This window comes from Helicoverpa armigera, chromosome 8 (assembly GCF_030705265.1).
Source record: "Helicoverpa armigera isolate CAAS_96S chromosome 8, ASM3070526v1, whole genome shotgun sequence".
NCBI classification, from domain to species: domain Eukaryota; kingdom Metazoa; phylum Arthropoda; class Insecta; order Lepidoptera; family Noctuidae; genus Helicoverpa; species Helicoverpa armigera.
The window spans coordinates 5738192-5763406 of record NC_087127.1 but is presented as its reverse complement, the minus strand read 5'-3'; the positions used below and the strand labels follow the sequence as shown (position 1 = coordinate 5763406).

At 36.1% G+C, this 25215-nt stretch overlaps 5 protein-coding genes across 5 annotated transcripts; 3 read left to right on the top strand and 2 right to left on the bottom strand.

Moving 5' to 3' along the window:
• Positions 1 to 743: 743 nt before the first annotated feature.
• LOC110372774 (26S proteasome non-ATPase regulatory subunit 2) lies at positions 744 to 10557 on the bottom strand. The gene is made up of 18 exons (XM_021329733.3): positions 10363 to 10557; positions 10230 to 10286; positions 9919 to 10137; positions 9749 to 9834; positions 9463 to 9669; positions 9157 to 9315; positions 8789 to 8918; positions 8253 to 8478; positions 7729 to 7962; positions 7129 to 7277; positions 6721 to 6823; positions 6174 to 6340; positions 3502 to 3616; positions 3001 to 3161; positions 2300 to 2484; positions 1746 to 1951; positions 1175 to 1293; positions 744 to 1013 (listed from the first exon to the last, which is right to left on the bottom strand). The coding sequence occupies exons 1-18, from the start codon at positions 10435 to 10437 to the stop codon at positions 819 to 821; spliced, it is 2793 nt and encodes a 930-aa protein (XP_021185408.1). The 5' UTR covers positions 10438 to 10557; the 3' UTR covers positions 744 to 818.
• Positions 10558 to 11484: 927 nt separating this feature from the next.
• On the top strand, positions 11485 to 16249 carry LOC110372782 (cytochrome P450 315a1, mitochondrial). The gene is made up of 8 exons (XM_064035955.1): positions 11485 to 11736; positions 12147 to 12321; positions 12423 to 12826; positions 12946 to 13152; positions 13297 to 13433; positions 13507 to 13698; positions 15460 to 15675; positions 15883 to 16249. Exons 2-8 carry the CDS (start codon positions 12152 to 12154, stop codon positions 16027 to 16029), a joined length of 1473 nt encoding a protein of 490 aa, XP_063892025.1. The 5' UTR covers positions 11485 to 11736; positions 12147 to 12151; the 3' UTR covers positions 16030 to 16249.
• LOC126054087 (cytochrome c oxidase assembly protein COX18, mitochondrial) lies at positions 14122 to 15460 on the top strand. Its single transcript, XM_049837924.2, has one exon. It carries the CDS (start codon positions 14200 to 14202, stop codon positions 15286 to 15288), a length of 1089 nt encoding a protein of 362 aa, XP_049693881.2. The 5' UTR covers positions 14122 to 14199; the 3' UTR covers positions 15289 to 15460.
• A 46-nt stretch (positions 16250 to 16295) lies between the features above and the next one.
• On the bottom strand, positions 16296 to 21632 carry LOC110372773 (armadillo repeat-containing protein 5). The gene is made up of 12 exons (XM_049837892.2): positions 21287 to 21632; positions 20908 to 21134; positions 20489 to 20717; positions 20134 to 20302; positions 19808 to 19978; positions 19230 to 19651; positions 18816 to 19155; positions 18423 to 18608; positions 17871 to 18108; positions 17630 to 17738; positions 17394 to 17539; positions 16296 to 17316 (listed from the first exon to the last, which is right to left on the bottom strand). Exons 1-12 carry the CDS (start codon positions 21530 to 21532, stop codon positions 16557 to 16559), a joined length of 3243 nt encoding a protein of 1080 aa, XP_049693849.2. The 5' UTR covers positions 21533 to 21632; the 3' UTR covers positions 16296 to 16556.
• Positions 21633 to 21907: 275 nt separating this feature from the next.
• Positions 21908 to 23189, top strand: LOC110372791 (cysteine-rich with EGF-like domain protein 2). Its single transcript, XM_049837923.2, has one exon. It carries the CDS (start codon positions 22056 to 22058, stop codon positions 23172 to 23174), a length of 1119 nt encoding a protein of 372 aa, XP_049693880.2. The 5' UTR covers positions 21908 to 22055; the 3' UTR covers positions 23175 to 23189.
• The last annotated feature ends 2026 nt before the right edge of the window (positions 23190 to 25215 follow it).

The following is a 25215-nucleotide window of genomic DNA, read 5'->3' as shown; positions in this document are numbered from 1 at the left end:
CCATGCGTGACCATGATGTAGAGTAGCAAATTGGGTCAACAGTGTCACGTATACACCATGGGATTACACTCATTCTGAAACAATCAGGAGTTAATTATTTGTCATTTATCGAAAATGAAGGTCTGAAATTTTTTTTTACATATGTAGGAGAAATATAGAAGGTACTAATAAGCCCCTTATATGTCGGTTGCGCGGATCCACGCATGATCCACGCAGACACAATTGATTTTCTATTGTTCTCTAATTAACAGCATTCAAGCAGTCAAAAAAATGTTTCACTTGTTGGAAGATCTTTGTTAGGATAAGAGCAAATTGTTAAGGTACAACATGGTTTCAATCATAATTATTATCCAGTACTTACCCAAACATCAATAGGGTGAAGGATATTAAAACAATCGATATTACAAGAAACCACAGTGAAAAATCTGTCATTTTGATGATATTTTGCCGAATCTGCGTAAAGACGATGTAAAATTGCAATTTATACTGATCAAAATGGAGGGCCACGTTTTTTCTATTACTTACAAAAATACCCTCGTCTTTTTTCATTAGTTTTAGTTTATAACTAACACTGGTAGGTAGAATTTAAAATTAATTCCGACTTGCGAAAGCAATATGTTGCAGACTGCAGATATGTTAATGCATTTATGGTTGGATAATCGTGACTGCCGCATCAATAAACGCTTGATAAAGATAGCTTGTTTGTAGTTGTAAAATAGGAAATAGAAATGATTTAGAAGGTATAGTTCTCAAAATTTTATTAGAACTGGAAAAGAATACAGATAAATGTTAATTAATTCTAAATATTAATGCTAGGTTTATTGGACCGGTGCCATAACGCTGTCCTCATTCTTCTTGAGTATGACGAAGCCCTCCATAACAGGTGACAAGGGGATGTACTCGTCTGTGGCGAGTTCAGCGCGCTCGCCAAACGAAAGCAGCACGGGCGTCGTGTGTGTGTGAGACCCGGCGATCGTCTTCGGAGTACCAGCCTTACCAATAACGTCGACAGCCTGGAAATAATACGTGAGTAAATATTTAAAGTCGTCATTGTAAATGATTGCAATACAATATACTTAAATATGTACAGTACAGTATGGATATATATCATACGAGTTGCGTGTTCTTTTATATCGATTATGCGGCTAAACGTCAAGCATATGACGATACATACCTGGCCAACGCGTACGCTCACGTTCAAGGGTTGAAGGTTCTCGTCGAGCGTTACCAACCAACGGGGTTGCATCGCCGTCGCCAACACGTATAGCAAGTAGTGAGACTTGCCGAGAATAACTGTAAAAATTTTAGAAAGTTAAATTTCATGGAAAGCGTTGATTATTTTATTGTACGGACAATAGTAATTTAATTAAAATATTTTAAAAATCTAGACTAAACTAAATTGACTCTAGAAAATAGTTTAAAAAATCTGATCCAACAGACAAACTGTTGTATACAAGTTTTGTTGGACATTTTGTACCTTTTAGAATATATGTACCTTGTAATAAGCAATAAATAAATAAATGAATGGAAATAGAGATGTTTTATTTTCTAGAGTCCTTTTATTTTATCGAATTCATGTACTATCGACCATTTGAGCTACTATGTGATTGATATGTAGATGCATCACTATACGCATTACAGATTTAATATCGCAGATTATTTTTTTCATTCTAGTTATTCTGTACCCCAAATACTTGCAACAGTTGAGAAAAAAAAAGCATAAGGTAAAGAAAGAGGTTACTTACTGTTCTTACAGTCCAAGAAGGCGGTAAGCACTACGAGCAGGCCGGCGAGCGCGGGCTGGTTGATGAGGCGGCGGTCGGCGTGCGTGGGGCACAGCGTGACGGTGCCCTTGCCGGCGTGGCACAGCCCCTGCGCGAGTCGCACCATGAACAGGTGCACCGGCGACTTGCCGTGGTACAGTGCCAGTGCTCGCAGCATGGTCGCCAACCTGCAGTTATTCATATAGGTTACTAATTTGGACTATAATTTCTCACAACTGTCAAAAAATTCTTTTACGCATTTTTAATTAAAACCATGTTACAAGATTTTCGGAAGTCGGAAATGGGTTTTGTAATGTTTCACTGTCAAATGGTAAAACTCTCAAAAACTGAATCATATCTTATCATTACATAATATAAAACAGTCGCTTTCTCTATCCCTATGTTTGCTTGAATGTTTAAAACTACTCAACTGATTTTGATGCGGTATTTTTTAATAGATAGAGTGATTGAAGAGGAAGCTTTATATATGTACAACTAGCGAAACAATAAATAAAAAAACAATGGTCAAACTGTACCTTGCGTTATTAGTACCAGCGCCAACAAGTCCCATAGCGAAGATCGCGTTGTAAGCGACATCATTGTCGGAGTCGTGAGAATACTTGTTGAGGACATCGATGACGGCCAGCTGCGGGTTCGAGATGGAACACAGCGCGATGGCCAGCGGCACCGCGCGACGAACTGCCGGCTCGCCGTAACGACCCTGAGAGGAGAAAATTGATATTTAGACAAAAATTGTATATAAGATTATTGTAATGTTTGGGAATTCAAGAATAATACTATGAGCTTTTTGCACATCAGATTGGGTCTAAGGTCGATTGACATTCGTCAAAAGGAAGGTACAATGATGTTCAGGAAATGATAAGCAGTCGCCAAAATCATTAATTTCAATTTACGCACATGACAGTCTATAACAAATAGTTCTCGAAATAACTCTTTTTATTTAGAAAACCACAATTTTTATAAGTTTTTTGGTGAAAACTATAGATTTGAATACATAATAATGTAAATCGAATCATAAGGATAGTAAGAAAAGAAAGTATTTATTGAATATAGGTTCGCGTTTGACCATTTTCACACCTTTTAAAGGTCAACAAAAATGTATTTTTTTTTAAATTTATTACTACACTAAACTCTTACTAACGCAGACGAAGTTCGTTACAACACTGTTAGTCGAACTTTTTCAAAAAACCCTTTTCGATATGTAGATGCAACTCACCAGCTGTCCGAATATCCTGGTGCACATCTCAGCGCCGGTCTCCTCAGCGAGCGCGATGACGGCGACGCCGAGTGTGGCGACGGCCTGCACCGACGACAACTCCTTGTTCGCCTCCTTCTCCTTTTCCTTCTCCTTGCTTTTGCTGTCCTTTGATGATTTGCCTGGTGAAACGAAATCTTTATATTATGGGAGCTCTTTGATATTTTTTAAAATTAGCAGGTACAGTTCTCGTAAAACTAGCTCACAATGGCCATACTCCTTCCGCCACCCCCGCTAATATTTAAATTTAGTTTCTGCGCAGAAACTCGCGCAATGTTTTGTGACGACAAAAAGTTCGAAAAGACTATGCTTGTTTATTCTATAGATCGTAAAAGCGACCGTATTTATTCCAATATATAAAACGAACGAAACATATACTTTTACGTTAGTAAAACGGGTTTTTGAACATTTCTGGTATTTTTTATCAAAATTTGCATAGATAGATAGTAGGTGAATTTTTACCTTTAGAGCTCTTATCATCCTTGGAGCTACCGGCCGAAGTGGTGCTAGAGCTCTCCTTAGCCTCTTTCTTGTCTTGCTTCTTGAATGCTGTGTCCTCAGTCGACTGTTGCTCATTCTGTAATAGAAATTAATTAACACTTGAAATAGTGAAATCAATTGAATTTTAAGCCTATACATTATATTTTAAAATAAACTAGATCTATACAAAATCAAAATCAAAATCAAAAGTCATTTATTCAAACTTGGCTGCAAAACAGCACTTTTCGAACGTCAAAAAATAAAGGAGATGGCCAAAAAAACACCCAGAGTCGACAGGAACTTCATATGTATGATTGGATTCAGTATAATTTGTGGATTTTAAAAAGTATTTCAAATCATCTAAAAACCATGGGGTTCTCTTTTTACAACGTTTTTTCGATCAAGATTTTAGTTCACAAAAAAGTTTACTTTTACTGTTTGATGTTCATTAGAAGTTGAATGCAGACTCGTGATTGGACCGTTTTGCATTGCTAAGTCATTTGTTATATTTGACAATGTCACATGGCGCGATTTTCAAAGACAATTTCTGAAAAAAACGTTTCATAGCCAGTTGTGAAGGTTGCATATAACTGCGAAACCTCTCCAAGTAGGTAAGGTCGGTGCTTAATCGTATCTGGAGTGGTTACATACAAGACCTTTTAATCACTAGGCCAACTCGGAAACCATGGGGTTATTACTATTGGCTTGTAAAATATTAGTTTACTTTGCTTTTTTATGTTCCTTGATGTTAATAATCTTTAAAATAAACATTAATTCAACATAACCTATTTTAACTATATTATGAAATAGCTCCTATACCCCATGGATTTCAGGCTGGATTTTTTGGCACCATCAAAGGTCTATCATAAGGAACCTATTGGTAACCATTTCATTGCTGTCGAATCTGGGTTTTTTTTCTATGAAAATTTGGCCATCTCCTTTACAAAAGACAGCCCCCCAAACGCCCACCCTTCACCACTTCCTATGTGTTTTTGCTGGGAAGAAGAAGTGGCGGAACAAACTCCCCAGCAACACGTCTGTCTGTTAGGTTAGAAGAACCTTAAACATTGTTTGATATGTACATTTGTATATAATTTAATTTGTATATTACATTAGAGGACAATACAGTAAAATAATTTATACACCACATGCTAGCTAGCACTCACCCTACATACCTTTACTAACTCAAGCATTGAATATGTTTGATGAACAGAAAATTATAGCCTCCAATTATTTACACTTAATAGTATATCAGGGAGTACCCACCTACATGTGCTATTCTTTTGTAAACTAGTAAATTAGACCGCTCAGCCAGAACATATGTAAAATAAAAAGAGTTTACAAATAAAAACAAAAAAAAACTTATATATAGTCAGTAAGACGACCTGGCACCACAAGCAGCACCCGTTCACGAGCATAACGCGAGGATCAGCCATCGCCCCCCTCGCACATTTTTGAGGGAGGGAGGCAACCCGACCGCCGACGCTACCGCAAGCAGTGCCGTCTAAGGGAGCATGACGTACTCACTGCTACACAACTCAATATCAAGATTAAATTATCAGTTCCCGCTAAGTAGTATTTTTTACTAAAATCCAAAACAGAAAATTAATACAAAGAATGTATCTTGTCAATAATGTAAAAACATTAAAAAATAATAATTAAATAATAAATAAAAATAAAATAAATGTCATTGAGTCAAGAAATTGAATGGGAGAAATTTAAATTATCTAAATAATATAGCTAATATAGCTGTCTTGCGTTCATCATGGCGACCAAATATTTTTATCATTCAAATAATCATTGATGGTGTAATATGCTTTTTTTATAAGAACAGCCTTAATTTGTTCTTTGAATTTATTAAACGGCAGTTCTTGTAAGTTCAAAGGAAGCTTATTATAAAAACGAATACCTAAACCCAGGAATGTGTCATGCACTTTATGAAGCCGGTGATAGGGTACACACAGTTTATGCTTATTTCTAGTATTAATGCTATGGACTTCACTTTTTTTGGTATATAAATGTAGGTTCTGTCTAATATACATAATGTTGGCAAAGATGAACTGTGATGCTACAGTGAGAATACCAATTTCTTTAAACAACTCTCTGAGGGAAGTTCTGGTACCTAACTTGTATATTGCACGAATAGCACGTTTTTGTATAATAAATATATTCTCTATATCAGCGGCTTTGCCCCACAACAAAATACCGTAGGACATGACGCAGTGAAAATAGCTGAAATACACTAATCGCGCAGTGATACTTACATAAAAAGAAACTTAAAACTAATAAATGGCGTCGCAATATTGGTCCTCATCATCGCTATCACACGGCAGTGTACCCAAAAGTGCATTGCCACGTCGAATGGCAAATTAACACCTAGATTATATGCAAATTAAAATTAATTATATAAGTAATAGTAATTTAACTTGATTATATACTTGGAAAGATATGCATATGTTCCTTATGTTTAAATATTGCAATGCATGCTACTGAAATAGTATTCTCTAAGTTTGAAATTACCCATCATTTTTATGTAGCCTTCCTAACATTTGTTTCTTTATTTATTTTGTTCCTTTATTTCAGGCAACTAGGGCCCATAGAAAATAATTTGTATCATGCCTATTTTATACATACAAAAGCTTATATTTCCTTACATCGGTATCGTAATGCTTGGAGCATATATGCAGCATCTGCTGCACGACGAGCACGTCGCCGGTGCCGGCGTAGGCGCACATGGAGAGCGTGGTCTGGCACAGCGACTGCTGCGGCTCCGGCAGCACCTCCAGCGCCGCCATCGTCGCCTCCGTGCGCTCCTTGCAGCCTGGACATGACGTACGTTTGAATTTTGAATCAATCAGTATTACTAGCTGCCTATGTCAGTGGAAAAACTGTTGTGTGGAAGGATCATGTTTAAACTATCTAATAACAAAACCGGCCATGTTCGAGTTGAACTCACACAACCTTTTAAAAATCAACTTTGTTGTATGGGAGCCCGCTAAAATATTTGTTTAATTTTAGTTATTAGTTGAGCAGCAATAATAATACATCATCTGTGAAAATTTCCACAGTCTCACTATCACGATTGGGGACAGTAGGGACCCGTTTTTCTCATTAGGTACGAAAACCTTAAAAAGATAATAAGAAAACTTATGTCGGATAAGTTGCGTAAATAACAGGAATAACGATAAAAGCGAAACTTACCCAAGAAACATAATCCCAGTCCCAAATGCAAGAATCTTGCGTAGGTAGACGAATGTAAGTCCTTGTTGTCATCAATAAGACGTTGGATGATGGCGCATGTTACCTGAGATCAAAGCAACAAATATTGTTATGAACACGTGAAATTAAAGTTTAGTTCTACTATCTTCACCACAAAACATTCATACTGATACATACGAAACTTATAGCCAGTTTCATTGGTAACATAAAGTTTCTGATAACTTATTATCAGGAATATATATATAGTTATAGCAGTAATTATAAGCAGTTTTGTCTGGCAGATAGCTAATTCATAACCATCATGTTTCTTCTGGAGCCCACAAGTACCAGGGCCGCGGTAACTCTTTCAAACAACCTATATATGGTTTTCAATAATAACTGAGTACTTACATCGCCATTACAAGAGCCGACAGCGATGAGTCCGCAGGAGACGGCGGCGAGGGCGCAGATCTCCGCGGGTGCCGCCGTGTCGCTGAGCACGGGCAGCAAGTGGGAGAGTACGTCCTCGCGCTGTGTGCCCGCGTATGCGATACCCAGACCTGTCGCATACAAACTTATTAAACCCTGTCTCATGTACCAATACATCATCTACCTAAGCAACTGAGTATAATCATCGGCAAGGATATTGAGACCTTCACCTGGGCAGAAGTGATTTATTGGTTTATTGCCATATGTGTACAGTGCGCAAAGCGATCCCCACTCTTCCGCCGAGAGCTCATTGTACGTGGCAATAACTATACCACTGTTATTGCATGGAGAGATTGCCCATCTGACCTCCACAACCCAATTATCTGAGCGACTCAGTATGCACCCCTTGGTAAGCTCATATATCTCTCATTTATATGGATGGCGTAAATTGGCGTTCAATATTTTTCCGAGCCTTTTTTGTGTAAAAATCAGTTATCACTAACTTATTCAAAACAAAGCACGACAAAAAAAAACATAATTAAAAATAAACAAAAGGTACACAAATAAAACAAACTAACTTACCCAAAACACTGCCAATCCTAAGATTAGAGCTTGAATGGAGAACATAGTCCGACAGAAGCGCAAGCGCCGGATCACACTCGTTGCGAACGCCGCAGTTGACCAATCCCAGCGCGAGCAATGCGCCCGCCTTGATGTGCTCGTCGGCAGTGTATAGGTACTTGTCGATGGGGGTCAGACCACCGTCCACATCCCATAAGTGGATCATACCCAGGGATGCTGCAGCTGATAACATGCCTAAAAGAAATATGAAATTTTTGAATTAGTATTTCTGAAGATAAAAAGTTTAAGAACGCTAGAAAATAGGCTTTTAGATAAAAACTAAAATTCATCACAAAGTTCCAGTCCATATCTTCTGGCTCCATTATCAGATGAGTTGCACAGGTCCATTTGGTTACATCGTCATCGGATTGGAAGATGTTTAAAATAGTTTGATTCCATTACATAGTTAGTTACATACAGTTCAACTTAATAAAAGCACACAATAATGTTATAAAAAATAGCAGGTATTTATTATTATTAATTACCATGATCTTTGTTCTTGTACATCCATTTGTTGCCATCTTCGGTGGTGACCAGCTTATCGCGACCAAAGCCAGCGTTAACGAAAGCGTTCACAAAGGTAGCTGATAGGTTCTGTCTGGCGGAGTCCACTGGGTGCTCCGTCAGTAGGGAGGGGCGAAGAGCCGAACCGGCCGACTCCAGCCACGTTTTGTAAACCTCTTCTGGTGTCTTGGGCTCCATGATGTCGAGCTAATAAATGACGAGTATAATATTGTAGAAAATTTGCTTTCAGAAGGTAAAGGAAAGTGCTTGAAAGCTTAAGAAGTGTGTTTATTGAAATTGATTCCTGAAGAACCTATGTATACAAAAAGTGGTTTCGGCTATGCAGTGCCAGGGACAGGGTACTTGATTCTGGTATATTTGTTTTCATGCTAACTATGAGACAATAATTTAAACATAATATTAGATACCTATATAAGTTGGATACATGGGTAATTAGGTTTAGATTATGAAAGTTTGCTCTTTCCAATCACAAGTTGAATACAGCAATGATGCTTACCTCTCTGGCCAGGCTAAGGAAATGGTCATTGATGTGTGCATTGAGGAGAATTGTGCGGAGGTCTTCATCATCCACTTCCAGGGGAATATACTGACGTGCCAACATGTAGCACAGTTGTTTCTTGATCAACCTGCAAGGAGCAATAACATATTGAGGAAATTGTATGTCTAATTGAGAAGATCAAAATATGATCTATTAAGAAAAGCTTAGCACATAAGTCTTTCTGATTAAAAAGAGTGGAAAAAACTGTTATTGTATCATAACAATGTGATGTTTCTTATGACCTTAATGTTCGTAAGGGTCAGTATTACTCCAGTTTTAGATTCATGAAATAATGTAAAAAACTAAATTGGACAAGTTTTACTTACGGATCTGTGCAGGAGTTGAAGACTTCTTCGCATTTAGCCTTATCATGTAATTGCATGGACACAAGCAGAGCTCGTGGGTATTCACCAAACCTCAGGTATGTATCTAAAACTCCTTGCAGGATCTGTGTGGATTCTGGCTCAACAACATAGCTGGCACACCTGAAAATAATTTTTTACATGAGTGGGTATAAAAATATGCTTTTGCATGATGCTGTTAACAATTTTAAAAAATTTCCAACAGCTCCATTTTAGAATAGAAATAAAAAAAATCTTAGTGATAAAAGAATAAGGACAGTGTTTACTTACCCAATTAAATATAAGCATACTCTAGGATAGTTGCTTTGATCCATGTGCTGGGTGAGTAGATCCAAGCGATCAATTTCCATCAACAGGTCACAGGCCTGGATCTCAGCAGAGTGCTTCATGTCAAAGGAGATCACATCTCTGACGAGGTTCAGTAAGGAGTCCATATTCTCTACATTCCACTCTTCAGCAATCTCACCCTCAAGTTGCCTGTTTACACAATTTCAATTAGATGTTGTACAAGAAAAAAAACAGATAAAAGATAATAGATTTCATATAAGTTTCATACCTGACATATTCATGTCCCCAATCTCCTACATTTGACATAGTTCCAAGAAGACAGTACTTTAGGCATTCTCTTTTCTCTGCAGCATCCTAGTTTGTAAATAAATTGCACTTAGTTATGATGAAAATTGTTGTACATCCAGTAATAATGTAGTTAAAACAGTTCATACTTACAGTGGTTCCACTGACACCCATAGCAAGTACTGAAACAACATCAGCACAGAACTTCTTTGTCTGAGCATCTTGAATTTTTTCATATACTATCTTGAGTGAAGGGTAATGCTCCCTCAGGAACTTCAAGGGTTTAGGAACTGAAGTCATCGATGTTGTTGACGTCCTTATAAGTTTACTCAACATTTGCAACGCCGGCAGATATAGATCGACATCTTCTCCCTATCAACAAAATGCCAAAATAGGTTAGAACCGATTGATTCTTACTAGTCATCTTCACAACACATCACATCAAACCACTGTGTCAAACATACCAAGAGTTTCTCGACCAACATATTGAGTTCTTCTTGCAGGCGTTTGTCTTCTTCAGACTGTAAAAACAATCAAACAATGAATTCCTTTTCATTTACGGATAACTTTATTTTCATGACCAAGTTCAATATTTACCAAATCATCATTAGGCGCAGCTGCAGGTTCTGCTTTCTCTTTTTTCGGCTCTTCAGTTTTATTTTTCACCGTCATTTTGATTCTGTTTTCGTTAATTTCTTCTAAAATGAAACAATCACAGTGACTCTCCTCCGCTTCAAGTGATTTTTACAAATTTTGACAAGTCACCATCACCGTAGTGAAGCGACCACAAAACGTTTCTTTTCTAGCACAGATTATCTTCTACTGGTTACTCTGTCCATATACCGAGAATCGATTACTCTGCGCATCGATTCTTAATTTAAGAATTTTGCCTAATAATTATAAATTTAAAATAATTTTAAAGTTGTAGTAATGTTCTTATACTTAAATCAATATTGTAGTTTTTGTGTGTTTAGTTTACGGTTCGAAGCAAAATTATTTATTTTCGTATTCAAAACTAAAAATTGAAATCGATAAAAAGATGTTGAGGTGAAACTATAGTGGTATCGATTTACATCACTTTTTCATTGTGTTTGTGTTTTGTTTTGTTGGTTGGGCTCTGGCTGGAGCAGCATAGATTATAGAAACACAATAGAGTCGAACCTCATACAGAGACCGCAGAAACATCGGGATCGATATCATGAAGATATAAATAAGAGCGATTTCACACTAGCGTGCAAGTACCTCACCATGAGCTTAAACTCGTGGGACATTTAAACAATTGTTTGCTTACAAAAATCAAACATATAAATCTTTAGAGTGAAACAATCACTTCCGTGCAAAGAGTATATAAGTAGAATAATACATAGGGTCCATGTGAAACCGCTTTTGCTAATGGTTGCCACATTTAAAGAAAACTAATATACTGTATCCCGTAGTTTGAACAGAATCCTGAGGGAATAACTTCTCACAACCATTGATATAAGCTAACATATAATAAAAAAAACAGCATCTCATTCAGTACAGCCGTTTCACCGTGAAAACATGAAAAAGCACACACTCACTTTCGCATGTTTAATTCTTACCTTTAGGACCTTATGTAGGTCCGGAAATTGAGTAGGTACCTACCTTTAAGAGGGCTTGATGGTCATTAGATCATATCATATGACATGATACCTAACATCATAAAAAGCAATTATAAAATAAATAACTCACTGTAATGTGATGACTATTGCAGATATTTGAAACCATAGCTTCTCACATTAAACGGATAGCGTAAGCGGACTTAAAATTTAAATAAATGTATTCCTGTCGGAATAATACATTATGCACTGGATAAAATGATTACCAAGTCAATGAGATTTACCTAGAAAGACAAAAAGATCAGGTAGCGGTTCTGCGGAACTGAGAGTAAAGTATGATTTAGTTTGTGAAGAGACGCAGTGAGATCAACTTCATTCACACAACATTGAGGTCAGTAACTTTTAATTTGAAACTTATTACCTATTCCCTAGGTACAGCCTAAGTAATTTTTCAAAGATGTGCTTAATACATGAGTTTCGTTGTATCTACGTAATTTAATTTCCTTGACTACACATAGAAGGTTGATATTTGCATGATTTTGTTTATAATATTATCTTCAAAAGTGCCGCGCGGTTACATCCGATAAACACCAGTTTTATCCATATGATTAGATGCCTATTAAATACCCTTAGCAGCGCTTTCTTTAGTTATAGTGATGTTAGTGAGTCAGTTCTACCTACAATTTTCAGTTTATAACAAAAACATTATACTGCAGTACAGCAGATATTTTTAAAGTACCTAATGGATAACATCAAAACTGACTTAGATCTCCACAAAAAAAAAAATAACTTGTGTTACAGAAACCATGCAACGCATCAACGCAACGCCGTTTTTAAAACTACTATCATACAGCAAGATGTGCCTGTCACAAAATGCTTGTAAAACAACTTTATCGATTAAAGATATGCCACGTCCAAAATCGTTACCTATCATAGGGACAAAATTAGAATTCATCGCTGCAGGTAGCGGAACAAAGTAAGCCCGATTTTTTACGCAAATCCTCCTTTCCTGTTTATAATAAAATTTTATTTTCTATCAAATTCTGAACTTTTTAGCTACAATTTTCCGTGTTACAGGTTACACGAATACGCCGATCGACGTCATAAACAGTTAGGTCCTCTATACAATGAAAAGTTGGGCGGTAATACTGATCTGGTATTCGTAAGTGACCCTATGCTAATTAGGTCATTATTTATTAACCTTGAAGGGAAGTATCCAGTTCATATTTTACCTGAACCCTGGGTACTATATGAAAAAATGTATGGATCAAAAAGAGGCTTATTTTTTATGAATGGGGAAGAGTGGTTAAATAATCGTAGAGTAATGAACAAGTATTTACTTAAAGAAAACTCCGAAAATTGGTTCGAAATCCCCGTTAAAAAGACAGTTAACAATCTGATACAAAGATGGAAAATTGAAACTGAAAAAGGACAATTTATACCTGATTTGGAGACGGAGTTTTATAAGTTTTCTATAGATGGTACGTATTCATTCGTCACGTTTGTTTTTATAACTATACGAACGATGATATGAATATTAATTCTATACTTATAACCACGCATTATTCACATTAAATATTTTAAATAATATTTGTTCCAGTTATAATAGCAGTGATGCTAGGCAGTTCTTCATCTCTTCAGCGAGATAGACATTACGAGGCTCTGTTAGATATGTTTTCGGAAACAGTCAAGAAAATTTTTCAAACAACAACAAAATTATATGGATTTCCCGTTGATATCTGCCAAAAACTAAACTTAAAAGTATGGAGAGAATTCAAGGAATCAGTTGACGGATCATTATCACTGGGTAGGTAATTTAAGTTTAAAGGAATCGTTCTTCTAATGATACCGTTGCCCAGGCCGAGTCACGGCCGGCCAGAAGGGCATTTTTAAAGGTCAGGAAATAATTTTAAATCTCTGATGAACACTATAATCTGATTTCATGTTCCAGCTCATAAAATTGTCGGGGAAATATTGATGAATAGCAAGGATGGCGATGGACTGATAAATCTTCTCGTGAATGAAAATGTTAAACCCGATGATATTAAAAGAATAATCGGAGATTTCGTAATTGCTGCCGGAGACACGGTACAAAATAGTTCAATTCGTGTTTTTTTTAAATAATTGTTTTATAATTTATACATCATTTGTTTCATTCCAGACGTCTTACACATCTATATGGACGCTATTTTTACTTTCAAAGAATGAAAAAGCGCGAGAAGAATTGTACCAAAGAGACTCCTACATAAATCATGTCATTAAAGAATCAATGAGATTATATCCTGTTGCACCATTTTTAACCAGAATTTTGCCCAAAGAGAGCATTTTTGGGAATTATAAACTGAGCAAAGGCGTAAGTATTACGATTTTGAAGTTACTTTTCTATGTTAATGCTTGGTCAATATACCGATTATCATGTAATTCTTCTGTTTATTGTGGATGTTTCCACAATGGATGATGAGTGGTTATATCATTTAGTAACCATCTTTTACACCACTTCTTTTGTATCTTGGGCAATAACTATAAAAATACGCGCTGTTCCGTCCATCATTAATGTGAATGCGCATGTGCGTCGGGAGATTCTCGCATCGATAGAACTACATAGCTTAGCTTGCGTACTCAATTCCTATAACTCTACGAAAATTTATAAAATGGTATAATTTTCGGTACTTGGCAACAATAGAAGAAACAGTCAAAACAAAACAAAAATCTGACGTTGTCAAGTTTGACATTTCATTAACCTAACTTTTTGAAGTTTTGGTTATGTATTGAAAATATAATAATTATAATAATGGACTGTTATTCAAGACATTATTAGTAATTAAGAACTAAAACTTACTATTAGAGCTTCACTATGACGTTCTACAAACATATAACAAAGTTAAAAATCAACTCTACACTAGAAACTTATCGTAAATTCAGTGTTATTTGTAACAATCATCTTGTAGCAGTAAATAATGAAAATAGAGCGGTTAAGTGCAATGTATTGAAAGGAAACAAATTATGTTCATTTGACACCCGTGCAAGCCGTAATTTTTCAATGGAAGCATTCGCAAAATGGCAAGAACAAACGTATGCAAGCATATCAGGAAGTACCCCTGTGCATTTTATGCAGGATGGGTTACTTTATTTCCACGATCTAACAGGAATGCCATGGTGGGCCACAATTGTTACTTCCACAATACTTATTAGGACATGTATGACTCTGCCACTATCTGTCTATCAAAACTATATATTAGCAAAAGTAGAGAATATCAGTTTAGAACTTAAGGATATGGTAAATGAATTAAAAAAGGAAACTACAATAGCCAAGAAAGTTTACAACTTAACAGATAAACAAGCAGTGTTATTATATAAGAGATCATTGAAGAAACAATGGAACAATTTAATAGTGCGAGATAACTGTCACCCTTTTAAAGCAAGCTTGTTGATATGGTTTCAACTGCCAGTTTGGGTGTGCATGTCTTTTGCTTTGAGGAACTTAGTATACACGAATAGTCCAGATCCTGCAGCATTAGTTACCCTTATGGAGTTATCTACTGGGGGCATTGGATGGATTCCTAATTTAACCGAGCCTGACCACTCCTGGATACTTCCTGTAGCATTTGGACTGACCAACTTGTCAATTATAGAAATACAGAGATTATCGAAACTGAGGCAACCCTCTAAGCTGTACAATGTTTTTACAAATGTATTTAGAGTATTTACAATTATAATGATACCTGTAGCAGCCAATGTTCCTTCATGTATGTGTCTGTATTGGATGACATCAAGTTCTATCGGTTTAGTTCATAACTTAATATTATTGTCCCCATCAATTAGAAGAAAGCTGAGGATACCTTTAGCTCCAAGTGAACTGGAAGAGCCCTACAAACACATAAAAGAGGAATTGAAAGATTCATTTAGAAGAAAGTTAAAAAGAAATATGTTAAAAGAATCATAAGATTTTATTTTCAAATATAAACAAGAATTGTCTTTGTTATAAGTTTAAATTATTACTATTGTAAAAAAACAAAACACTTCATTTCACACTAGTCCAAATAAATTATATCATATTCCTTTCAAAAAAAGGTGTTGTTTATTTGATGAAAAATCTGTCATATGTCAATTACAGACTCCGATCATAGCCTCAATTTATACGTCAGGCAGAGATGAACAATACTTTAGTAGAGCTAATGAATATCTACCTTATCGCTGGGACCGTAATGACGCTAGGAAGAATGAACTAGTGAACCATGTGACTTCTGCTTCACTACCATTCGCGCTTGGCGCCAGATCTTGCATTGGGAAGAAGTTAGCAATGCTACAGATGACAGAACTAATCAGTCAGGTAAACAAAATATTAAGGTCATTGAGATTTTGATGTCCTGATTAACCTCTTGAATGCCGCTAATTATATTAGAGAACAATAGAAAATCAATTATGTCTCGCCTATATCTATGCACCGGCATACAAGGGGTTAAGCCTCCATTTAAGCAAACCCTTTGGATGACATTCATGTTTCCCCTCATCTACATGTTTTCTTTTCTTGTTACAGATTGTGCAAAACTTTGAATTTGAATGTTTAAACAAAGATGAGGTAACAGCAAATACTTCACAAGTTCTTGTACCAAGCAGAGACATACAGCTGTCCTTTACATTACGTCAACCAGAAAAACGGCAGTTTGATAAAGTCACTGTTTAATACATGCAGAATATAATAATGACAAAATTATGTTATGTTCCTCCACTTTAGTACCGTGCTATACCGTACCATGTGCTTTTAAAAATATTAAACAATGCATTAAAGTTTAAGTTTGAAAAGTATATTTACAATATATTTGTAGCTCATCAAGTCATTTTCTTTTACTATGTATAAAATATTAAAAAAAAACATTTAGGTAAATACATTCACTGAACAAAAAGATTTTAAATATGAAATGAAAATGAATTGACTAGTGTGAACTACCCAAAAAGATGCCATATTTCTATTCACAATACCAAAACACGAAATATAATAATAAAGGTGGGTAATTAATTCCTATAATTATAAGCTTTGTAAAAATTAAATGCATAAATTTTGAAAAACATTAAACCTAATATTATTTTAAAATATGCCAACTCATAATATATACATGGTGTTACAAAGTTATAAATGGCAGTTATCACATTAAATAATTCCTCACTAAAGTAATATAATGGTAATAGAGAAACATCAAGTCTCCTTTCTGATCATTTCACTAACTGCCTAAGAATCATAGATTTGATATCTTCAAGCCATTGTTCCTTATATTCTAAATTAAGTATATTACGGAAGGATTTAGTGCGCTCAGACTCGCACATTTTACCTGTTAGTAAGTAAGCAACTGATTCTACACATAAGAAACCCATGCCCTCACTTAAAGACCATACATATATTTTATCTGCAGTGTCTGGATTCAACTGGAACTGTAGAATAGCACTGCTAAGCAATCCTTTGAGTTTCTCAAATAAGAATCTATCAGCTAGTAAAAGTACTTCTAAATTGGTTTCTAATTTTTCTGCCATTGGGAAGACTTGGACTTCACATTTAGAATTATTTAACCCAAAGTGTAACAACGTCAATAGGTATTCTAATGCAGGTTTGGTGACATTCTTCAATCTTACACATTTTTCTACCGACTCCTTGAAACAGCCCATTAGCATGGCACTGAAAACCTCGGAGTTTTGACACAGAAATACCCTGTTGGCTTTGACCGTCGTCAAATCATCTAGTTCAAATGTCACTATTTCATCAAGGGATAAATTATCAAGTATGGGATCGTAACTAACACATATTTGACCAGTGAACCTATTTTCAAGCACCTTAGGATCTTTTATATGCACATTATTGGCTAGTTTGGCTAAAGCTGTTACGCAGTCTTGTATGTCTTCCTTGGATTCAGCTATTATACTGAACAATAGATTAAGTGCACTGCAGTCTATTAAATATTTCTTGAGTGGTTTTTCGGTTCTGAAACATTTGGAAATATTAAGGAATCACCCTAAACATGAGTGGGAATAAAATGTATGCATTCTCGCTGTACTTACCGCACGATGTAAGGCAGTGTTAGGGACAGCGTTTGTTTCATAGATGAGGTTCCTTTGAGGAGCTGATAGCTAATCTCGCCAATACCGTAACTCGACTCCGCTAATATAGTCAGCTGACTCAAAAGCTTGGAACTTAGCCTAAGGATCTGAAAATTAAAATACATATTAATAACTTTTATTTATATAAAAGCACTATGTGTTCGAGAGATTTAAGTAGATACATAAACTGGACTCACTTGTTTGCACTGCTGGCATTTAGTAGGCGGATGCTTAGAACTGACCGACATATTATGTAACCTTAGAGCTAGTCTGTGCTTCAGTATGCTCATCAGGCATAAAGCGTTGCTGAAATAAAAAGTATCTTTTAGTTTAAATAATATAAAACTATGTACATACTTTTAAGTCTCAAATGACAAAGATATTACTATACTTGACCCAAGATTACTAAAACTTCAGTGTATTGAAAACAATAATCACCTTAATACACGTGCGAGTATGCGGGCAGCTCGCCCTAGAGGTCGCTTGCATCGCTCTACATAATCCAACAAGGCATTGAGGCACTCTCGTCCCGTCAACAGCTCTAGTGTTTGGTTGGGCACGGGCTCCTCGCGAAGAGCGCCGAACGAGTTGCACGCGCCGTGAGATACTCGGAACAGTAATACTAAAACGCATGCTATGCGGGAAGACTTGCTGTTGGTGGCGATTTGCACAACATCTGTGGATAATATAAAAATTAAATAAGTGGTATCCATGATTTGAATGAGGTGGGTGAATTTACTCTTCCTACCTATTCCCAGCAATAGTAGAGTCTATGCAGTAAGTAGTGCTGGGTTGGCCAAAACTTGTTGCCGAACGTCATGCCACCGGCATATGCATAAACAGGCTCTCAAACCAAATGTATGCTCATAACATAGCATCATCATAATGATAAATATAAGTTGTTATTTTGGTTAAAACAGACAGTGGCAGTTAAAAATGAAATTGATATAGAAATTGTGGTGCAATAAATAAAAAAAAATTGTACTTTACCTTCTAATGGAGCTTCTTCCTCTACATCATCATCGTCTTCCATAATAAGTTCGTCCAAGTCATGCGCCACTTGCGCCGCGTCCAACTCGGCAGCCGCACTGGTAACGCCGGCCAAATCTACCAACTCGCCCTCGTTGTCACTGCACACAGGCGAGTAGCGACCGGAGATTTCCGAGTCAGAACTATCTGCAAATATAGATCAGCTTGATTAGTAACATAGATGTCAGTCAAATGCTGTAAAATAAGAGAAAAATGGATCCAAATTGATTCATCACTTTAAGAGCTATGATACCACAGACACACGTAGCTGTCAAAAATGAAAATAAAAACAGAGGGAGGTGCAATAACGTTTTTAATTTTATTAAGAATCCATTACTGTTCAAGGTCTCTTACCTTCTTTAATGCTAAACGGTGAAGAAGGTCCCCCTGAACTATTTGGACTCCAGTCATTCCAGTAGGGAGACATTGAACTAGCTTCTCCTGAACTGACGCCCGATTCTGGACTCCAGTCCCATTTGGGCCGTTTATTGGAAGAGAAGCCCCTGTATTCTGGACTAAACCCAGACTGATAGCCATCAGAGTACGGCGATAATGGACCGTGGTCTCCTCTGTCTGGACTCATTGAGACGCGAGAACCTGATGGTTGGGAGTTTGGAGGCCATTCGGGACTTTTAGGTTCCCAATATACACCAGCTGACCAATCCTTGCTCGCCATTTTGATGAGTTGAGATTTCTAAATAGAAAAAAAGGAATTCATCATTTTTGTGAGTTATATTTGTCTGAATTTACATTAAAAAAAAAACGGACCTTTTTGATAGCTTTAGGGCTTTTAGATCGAGCTCTTTTGAGACCCTTGCGTCTAAGTGGCGGCGCCTCATCTTCACTTTGACTATCATCGGTTGCGTCGCTGTCCACAGCATCAACGAATCCGACAATCATATTGTCTCTTTCGATTACTACCTTCAACTCGTCTTCATTTTGACTCGACAGTGGACCCTTGCGTCGAGCAAACAAACTAACTTTTCCATCAGTACTTGAGGTAGATTCACCAGTTTGTAATTCTGCATCAGATTTAGTTTCCTTTTGAGTTTCCTTGACTTTTTCTACCGCCTCACACAACATGGATGAATGTTCTAGATTGGTGTGTTCATAGTTCATTGTTGTGAGATACGTAGTCAGTTCATCAGTAAGCAAACTTACAAGACCTTCATTGACCAAAATTTGGAATGCTGTAAGGAAAGCAAACATGTAAGAAGATGCTTAAGGTACATAGACATAAAACATTTAGAAGCAGTAACTCACTAAGCCAAAAGGGTTTCTTGTTGACCTCATATTTTTTTTAGGCTAGTTATACTGCGCCAGGATAAAGTAATGAGAAAACTTACATGTGTCATCGAAAACGTATTGTAGTAGAGCATGCATGGCGTGAGGATTGACGCGAGCGGCAGCTACCAACAGCGGTAAGCCGCCGCAGTGACGTAAGCGCGAGCGGTTTACTGACTCGCCGCTGAGCTGCGCCAACGCATGAGCAGTGCCTTCTGGCCATAGGTCAACATCTGCAATAAGATATTTGAAGAAGTAAATAATTACACTTAGAATATATACTTGCGTATTTCGATGTAAGCAAATAGTATATAGAAATATTTTGACTTCAGTTCTCTTGTGACACTGACCTTTCATACAATTTGATATTATTTTTGAAAAGTCTTACCAGTTATTTTTTGCAGTATGCCAACTAAACATTCAACAAAGCCTGCAATGCCTAGGAGTGGTCGACAGCTAGACAAGTAGCAAAGATTCATCAGGCATTTTAGAGCAAGTGATTCAAACTTTTTTGTAAGTGCCACAAGGCATTGATAGCCTCTCCCATCTCCTTGGATCTGAAAAAACATATTGATGACGTGTTTTTAATTAAAAACATAATTTATATGGGCATAGATAGTATTTTCTTATTATGTTGTTTCGTACATTTTGTATTGTGCATTTACATAATGCTACAATGAAAATGCACATAATGTGATGTCTAATTTGATTGTATAAATTAGTAATTTATTGTATAGACCTACCTGTTCGGCACACTGTATAGTAGAGTGAGTAGTAAAGTACCCTAAGCATTTTAGTATACCAGAAATCAGTTCTTCTTGACTTTTTCTGAGCCCATCTGACTCTCGAACAGGACCAGTTGACTTTATGATGCCTGCTGTTTCACATTCTGTTGTAAGAAGTATTGCTATGCAGCGTACAGAGTTCAGGCTTAGCATTTCTTCCCTTTTTTCTGTTACCATCCAGAGTTGCCTGAAATAATAATGTTCTTTGAAGTATATTTTTATTTAAAAAATTATTCATAAATAAACTTTTACACAGATAACTTTTAAATGACTATAATAAAATAAATATAGTACTTTACAGTATACAACAAACCGTTTTAGTCTTGTTTTCCCTTAAAATTTTAGATATAAATAATCTAATAGTAAAAAAGTAATACCTGATAGCTCGCACAGCCATTGTGAGCGTTGGATAGGAAGTGTTCTTGTCTCTGCTTTCAATGAGGGTGACCAATGCAGACACTGCGCCATGGTTGTGTAAGCCGTCTGCGTTAGAATTTCTTTGTGCCAGGTTGCCAATCACACGACAAGCCCTGCCCACTATGCTGTCACGGCATACTGTTTTTATTATGTTTACCAATGGACCAAAGCTGTACAATTTGCCAACCTGAAATAACATTTTCAATTATTTCGACTATCATGGAATATATATCATTGTGGTATTACCACATAAAGAAAAACAAATGAGATCTGCAAGCCATTGTGAGTGATTTAAACATTTTAACATAAAGCAATATTTGTAAGGTATAAATTATTTACCGCTAAACTGCTTTCTTCTTCAAGGCAGCAATTACCGAGTATGCTTAACGTAATATCCAGAATTCTTTCATTAGGTTTGCGCAAATGTGGCAATAAACATTCTAAACCACCACATTCCCTAAAGAGCTTTATTCCACTGTCGTTAGTTATGATTTTGCTTCTTATTTTTAATAGGGTTTCCTGGACACGGCTGGAGGATGAAGATTTTAGTCCTTCTATTATGGATTTAACATAATTTTTATCCATTTTCTAGCAAACAAAGCTAAATCTCTAAATTATTTTATAACAACAAAGTTAAAGTTTTTGACATTTTCAATGCAACCAGCTGATTTTGACCACAGACTTAATTAGTTTCTTATATCTGTGCTAACTTGAGAGCACAGATATAAATATTTAGCAAGCTATTTTAGAGCTTGGCATAGATAGCTTTTCCCAACAGCTATAATAGTTATTTTATTTATAGGTGACTTAGAAATTAAAAGCCACTCCCTTGCAAAGAAATTATTTACTTAACTACGCGCACGGAATGCCGGAATGCACATTGATGAGACGGAACGCATCTGCTTTCATACTTATGTCAAGCAAGACAGTGACATTGGCACATGGCATGACACACATTTGTTTGTCATTTTCGATTTGACTTATTTATATGCCGTGTTTTTATCTTAAGGTTATGGATAGTTAATTATTATAAATAGTAATAAGCAAAAGAAGTAATAAAATTATCAATCAAAGAAGCTTAATCAATAGTTAAAATTAACTTCCAACTATGGGAATTTTTGAGATACCAAGGATATTTTTTCTGATGTTGCTTTTGTTTTGTGTATTTATAAGTAGCAAAAAACTTAACTTGCGCGATTCAAAATATTCTCCTGATTCAAAGGAATTGAATGAATGTCGACGATGTAAAGTGTTAACAGATTCTTTTAATACTTGGCTCGAGAAAACTTCTAGAGGAAAATATGAAGGCGGAGATACAGCTTGGGAGGAAGCAAAATTGAAATCATATGCGCGTAGTGAGGTTCGTCTGGTAGAAATACAAGAAGGTTTATGTTCAGAATTAAAAATACATCAAGATGCATGCTATGCAATTGCTGAGGAATCAGAACAAGTTCTTGAAAAGTGGTGGTTCAATAAAGATTCAGTTTCACTAGATTTATACACATGGTTATGTATTGAAAATCTTCAACATTGTTGTCCAAGTAAACATTATGGCCAAGCATGTGAACCGTGTCTCCAAGATGAGCACAATAATGTGTGTGCCGGACATGGCCGTTGTGATGGTGCTGGCACTCGGAAAGGAAATGGTACATGCATATGTAAAAAAGGTTACACAGGAAAACTTTGTGATGAATGTGCTGAGAGTTTTTACCAAACTAGTACAGGTTCTTGTGAAGTATGCCACAAGGCTTGTGATGGATGTAGTGGGGAAGGTGCAGCTGCTTGTGATTCATGCAACCCTGGTTGGGAAATGCAGTCTGGTGTGTGCATAGACATAGATGAATGTGTGGAGGCAGTTTGTGAAGGTCACTATTACTGTAGCAATACAGAAGGCTCTTATAAATGTAATGAATGTGATTTATCATGCAAAAGTTGTGCTGGTGAAGGATCTTCAAACTGTACATCATGTGAGTCTGCCAGTGTGCTATGGTTCGGCATGTGTATAGACAATGAACTCAAACAAAATATTTTAACAAGTACCTATAAAAGAATAGCAATGTATGTTGGTTTGCTAATCATTACAATATTTATATCACACACATCAAGATCAATAGCTTCAATTGTAGTTTTAATTATTGCAATATTAATGTACTTCTTAGAGAGGAATCTGAAAATGAATACTTTAGATGTAGTTACCCAAACATTAAATGAAAATGGGATATTATAAATTGCATATCAAATAAATAATCGCCTATCAATAAATACTCATCATTTATATCCTTTTTTACATCAAATAACTTACTTCACTATAAATAAACTAAATGTTTAACAAAACTCAAACTGCAGATAATTCGAAATGATACATCAATATGACATTGCTTTTTTTATTATAATGCAATACAGTTAAATTTATTCTTGTACAAAAATACTACATACATAGCATTAATACTGACTGCACAGCAAATTTTTCATATTTCATAGCAAAATAACTATCCCAGTCGCATATTAACCAGTAAGTACAACAAAACCTATTCATCATATTTGTCTTAATTTTCAAGAAGCCATGCTCGGCCAATTTAATGATTATTATAACAAAAAAATCCTGTCACATTGCATTATTTCTAAAACCAGAACAAATTAACTGAAAAGGTTCGCGGCTTCGCGCGCTTTTTCATCACTGGAGTGCAGAGTGGCGCGAGCGAGTAAGATAGAGTTCAATTAAAAAACATTGTATTAAAAATTGAAGCTAGTAACGAAAACGAATCGCTGCAAAACCGACTCCACGTAGTCTTGTTTGCCTACCCCTAGAGTGCAATTCAAAACCGCGTAGGCGCGGAGGGCGAGGCGGCCTGCGAGCTGAGGAGCAGGTAGTTTTAACGCTCGCCGACGCGGTTGAGGCTGGCCGGCTCTGCCGGCCAGTAAGCCGAAGCTGCGGTGGTGAGCGTGAAAATCATCTGCGACGATAAGCTCGCATGGGACCGCCGGAGCCCCGCAGCGCCGGAGCCGTGACAGAAGCCATGCTTGCTGCATGTTGCATGCTTACTTCCATGTTGCATGCCTGCTTACATGCTGCATGCCTGCTTGTATGCTTCAGGCTTGTTTGCATGCTTCTTACAGGAAAATAAAAATTCCAAAACTATGCCAAAAGATGATTCTGACTATAAACATTCTGAAATATGATATTATAGTAGTAGCCTTTTAATGACTACTTATATGAAATGTATGCTAAAAGGAAATACTGACAATGACTGACAATGCACCAGCCCCATTTTTTTTAAGAACTATAGTATGTATGTGCAAGCATATCATCGGACTTGCGATCCGACTCAAGTACGTGGCGCCACCTGCAGAAGCTAAAAATGTTGCCTATTGGGCAAAAAAGGAAGCGTGAACGCTTATAAATAATTCAATAAATTACAATTTTGTATTTAATTTTATATTTTTTTGCTGATCTCATTATGCCGTAATTAATAAATAATAAGATGACTGTGACTAATAAAAAGCTGTTTTATTCAGAAAAACTGCTGTAAATAATATAAAAATAGAAGCTATATTTAAAAGAAAAAGAGTTAACATGTATAATGTGCATTAAGATTATTAGCTGTGCATTGATGAAAAAGCTTTTGCTTTAGGAAAAATCGCTGTACGCTGCGAAAATAAATTGTAGTGTGTTTAGTGATATTTTGAGTTGAATATTTTGCTGTGCAATCAGTAATTTTGATGGGAATTCGGAATCTTATTGCATAGAAAAAGGATATTTTTTGATTTGCGTTTAAATACTACCCAATGAAAATTTTAAATAGTTTGTTACATTGTAATTAGTAACTATGTACATAACATGTACATGTATTAAACTCCAATACATATTATCCAGGACAGACCTAGTCTATCTCTTTGTTGTCTCTGCTCACTCATCATCAGGAGAGTGAAATACCTATTAACAAAGTCTTGAATACACATTACAGTTAATCATATGTATGCATAGCATGCATATGAATAAACAACTTTTGATGATATTCTCTACATACCTTGAACATTCCTTCATTATACATTTAGCCAAGTATACTCTTAAGATATTCTAGATAAATGAAAGATTTGCTTTTGTTTCTATACTCATTTTTCATAAACCCATTAAGTTACCATTTAAACGGATATTAGTATTGTTTTTAATCAATTTAAACATTGGAGTGATACATTTTGGAATTCCCGTTTACAAAAATTGTTTTATAGAATCAGAACCTTTTTGGAAACCTATAAGAATTTTGGCC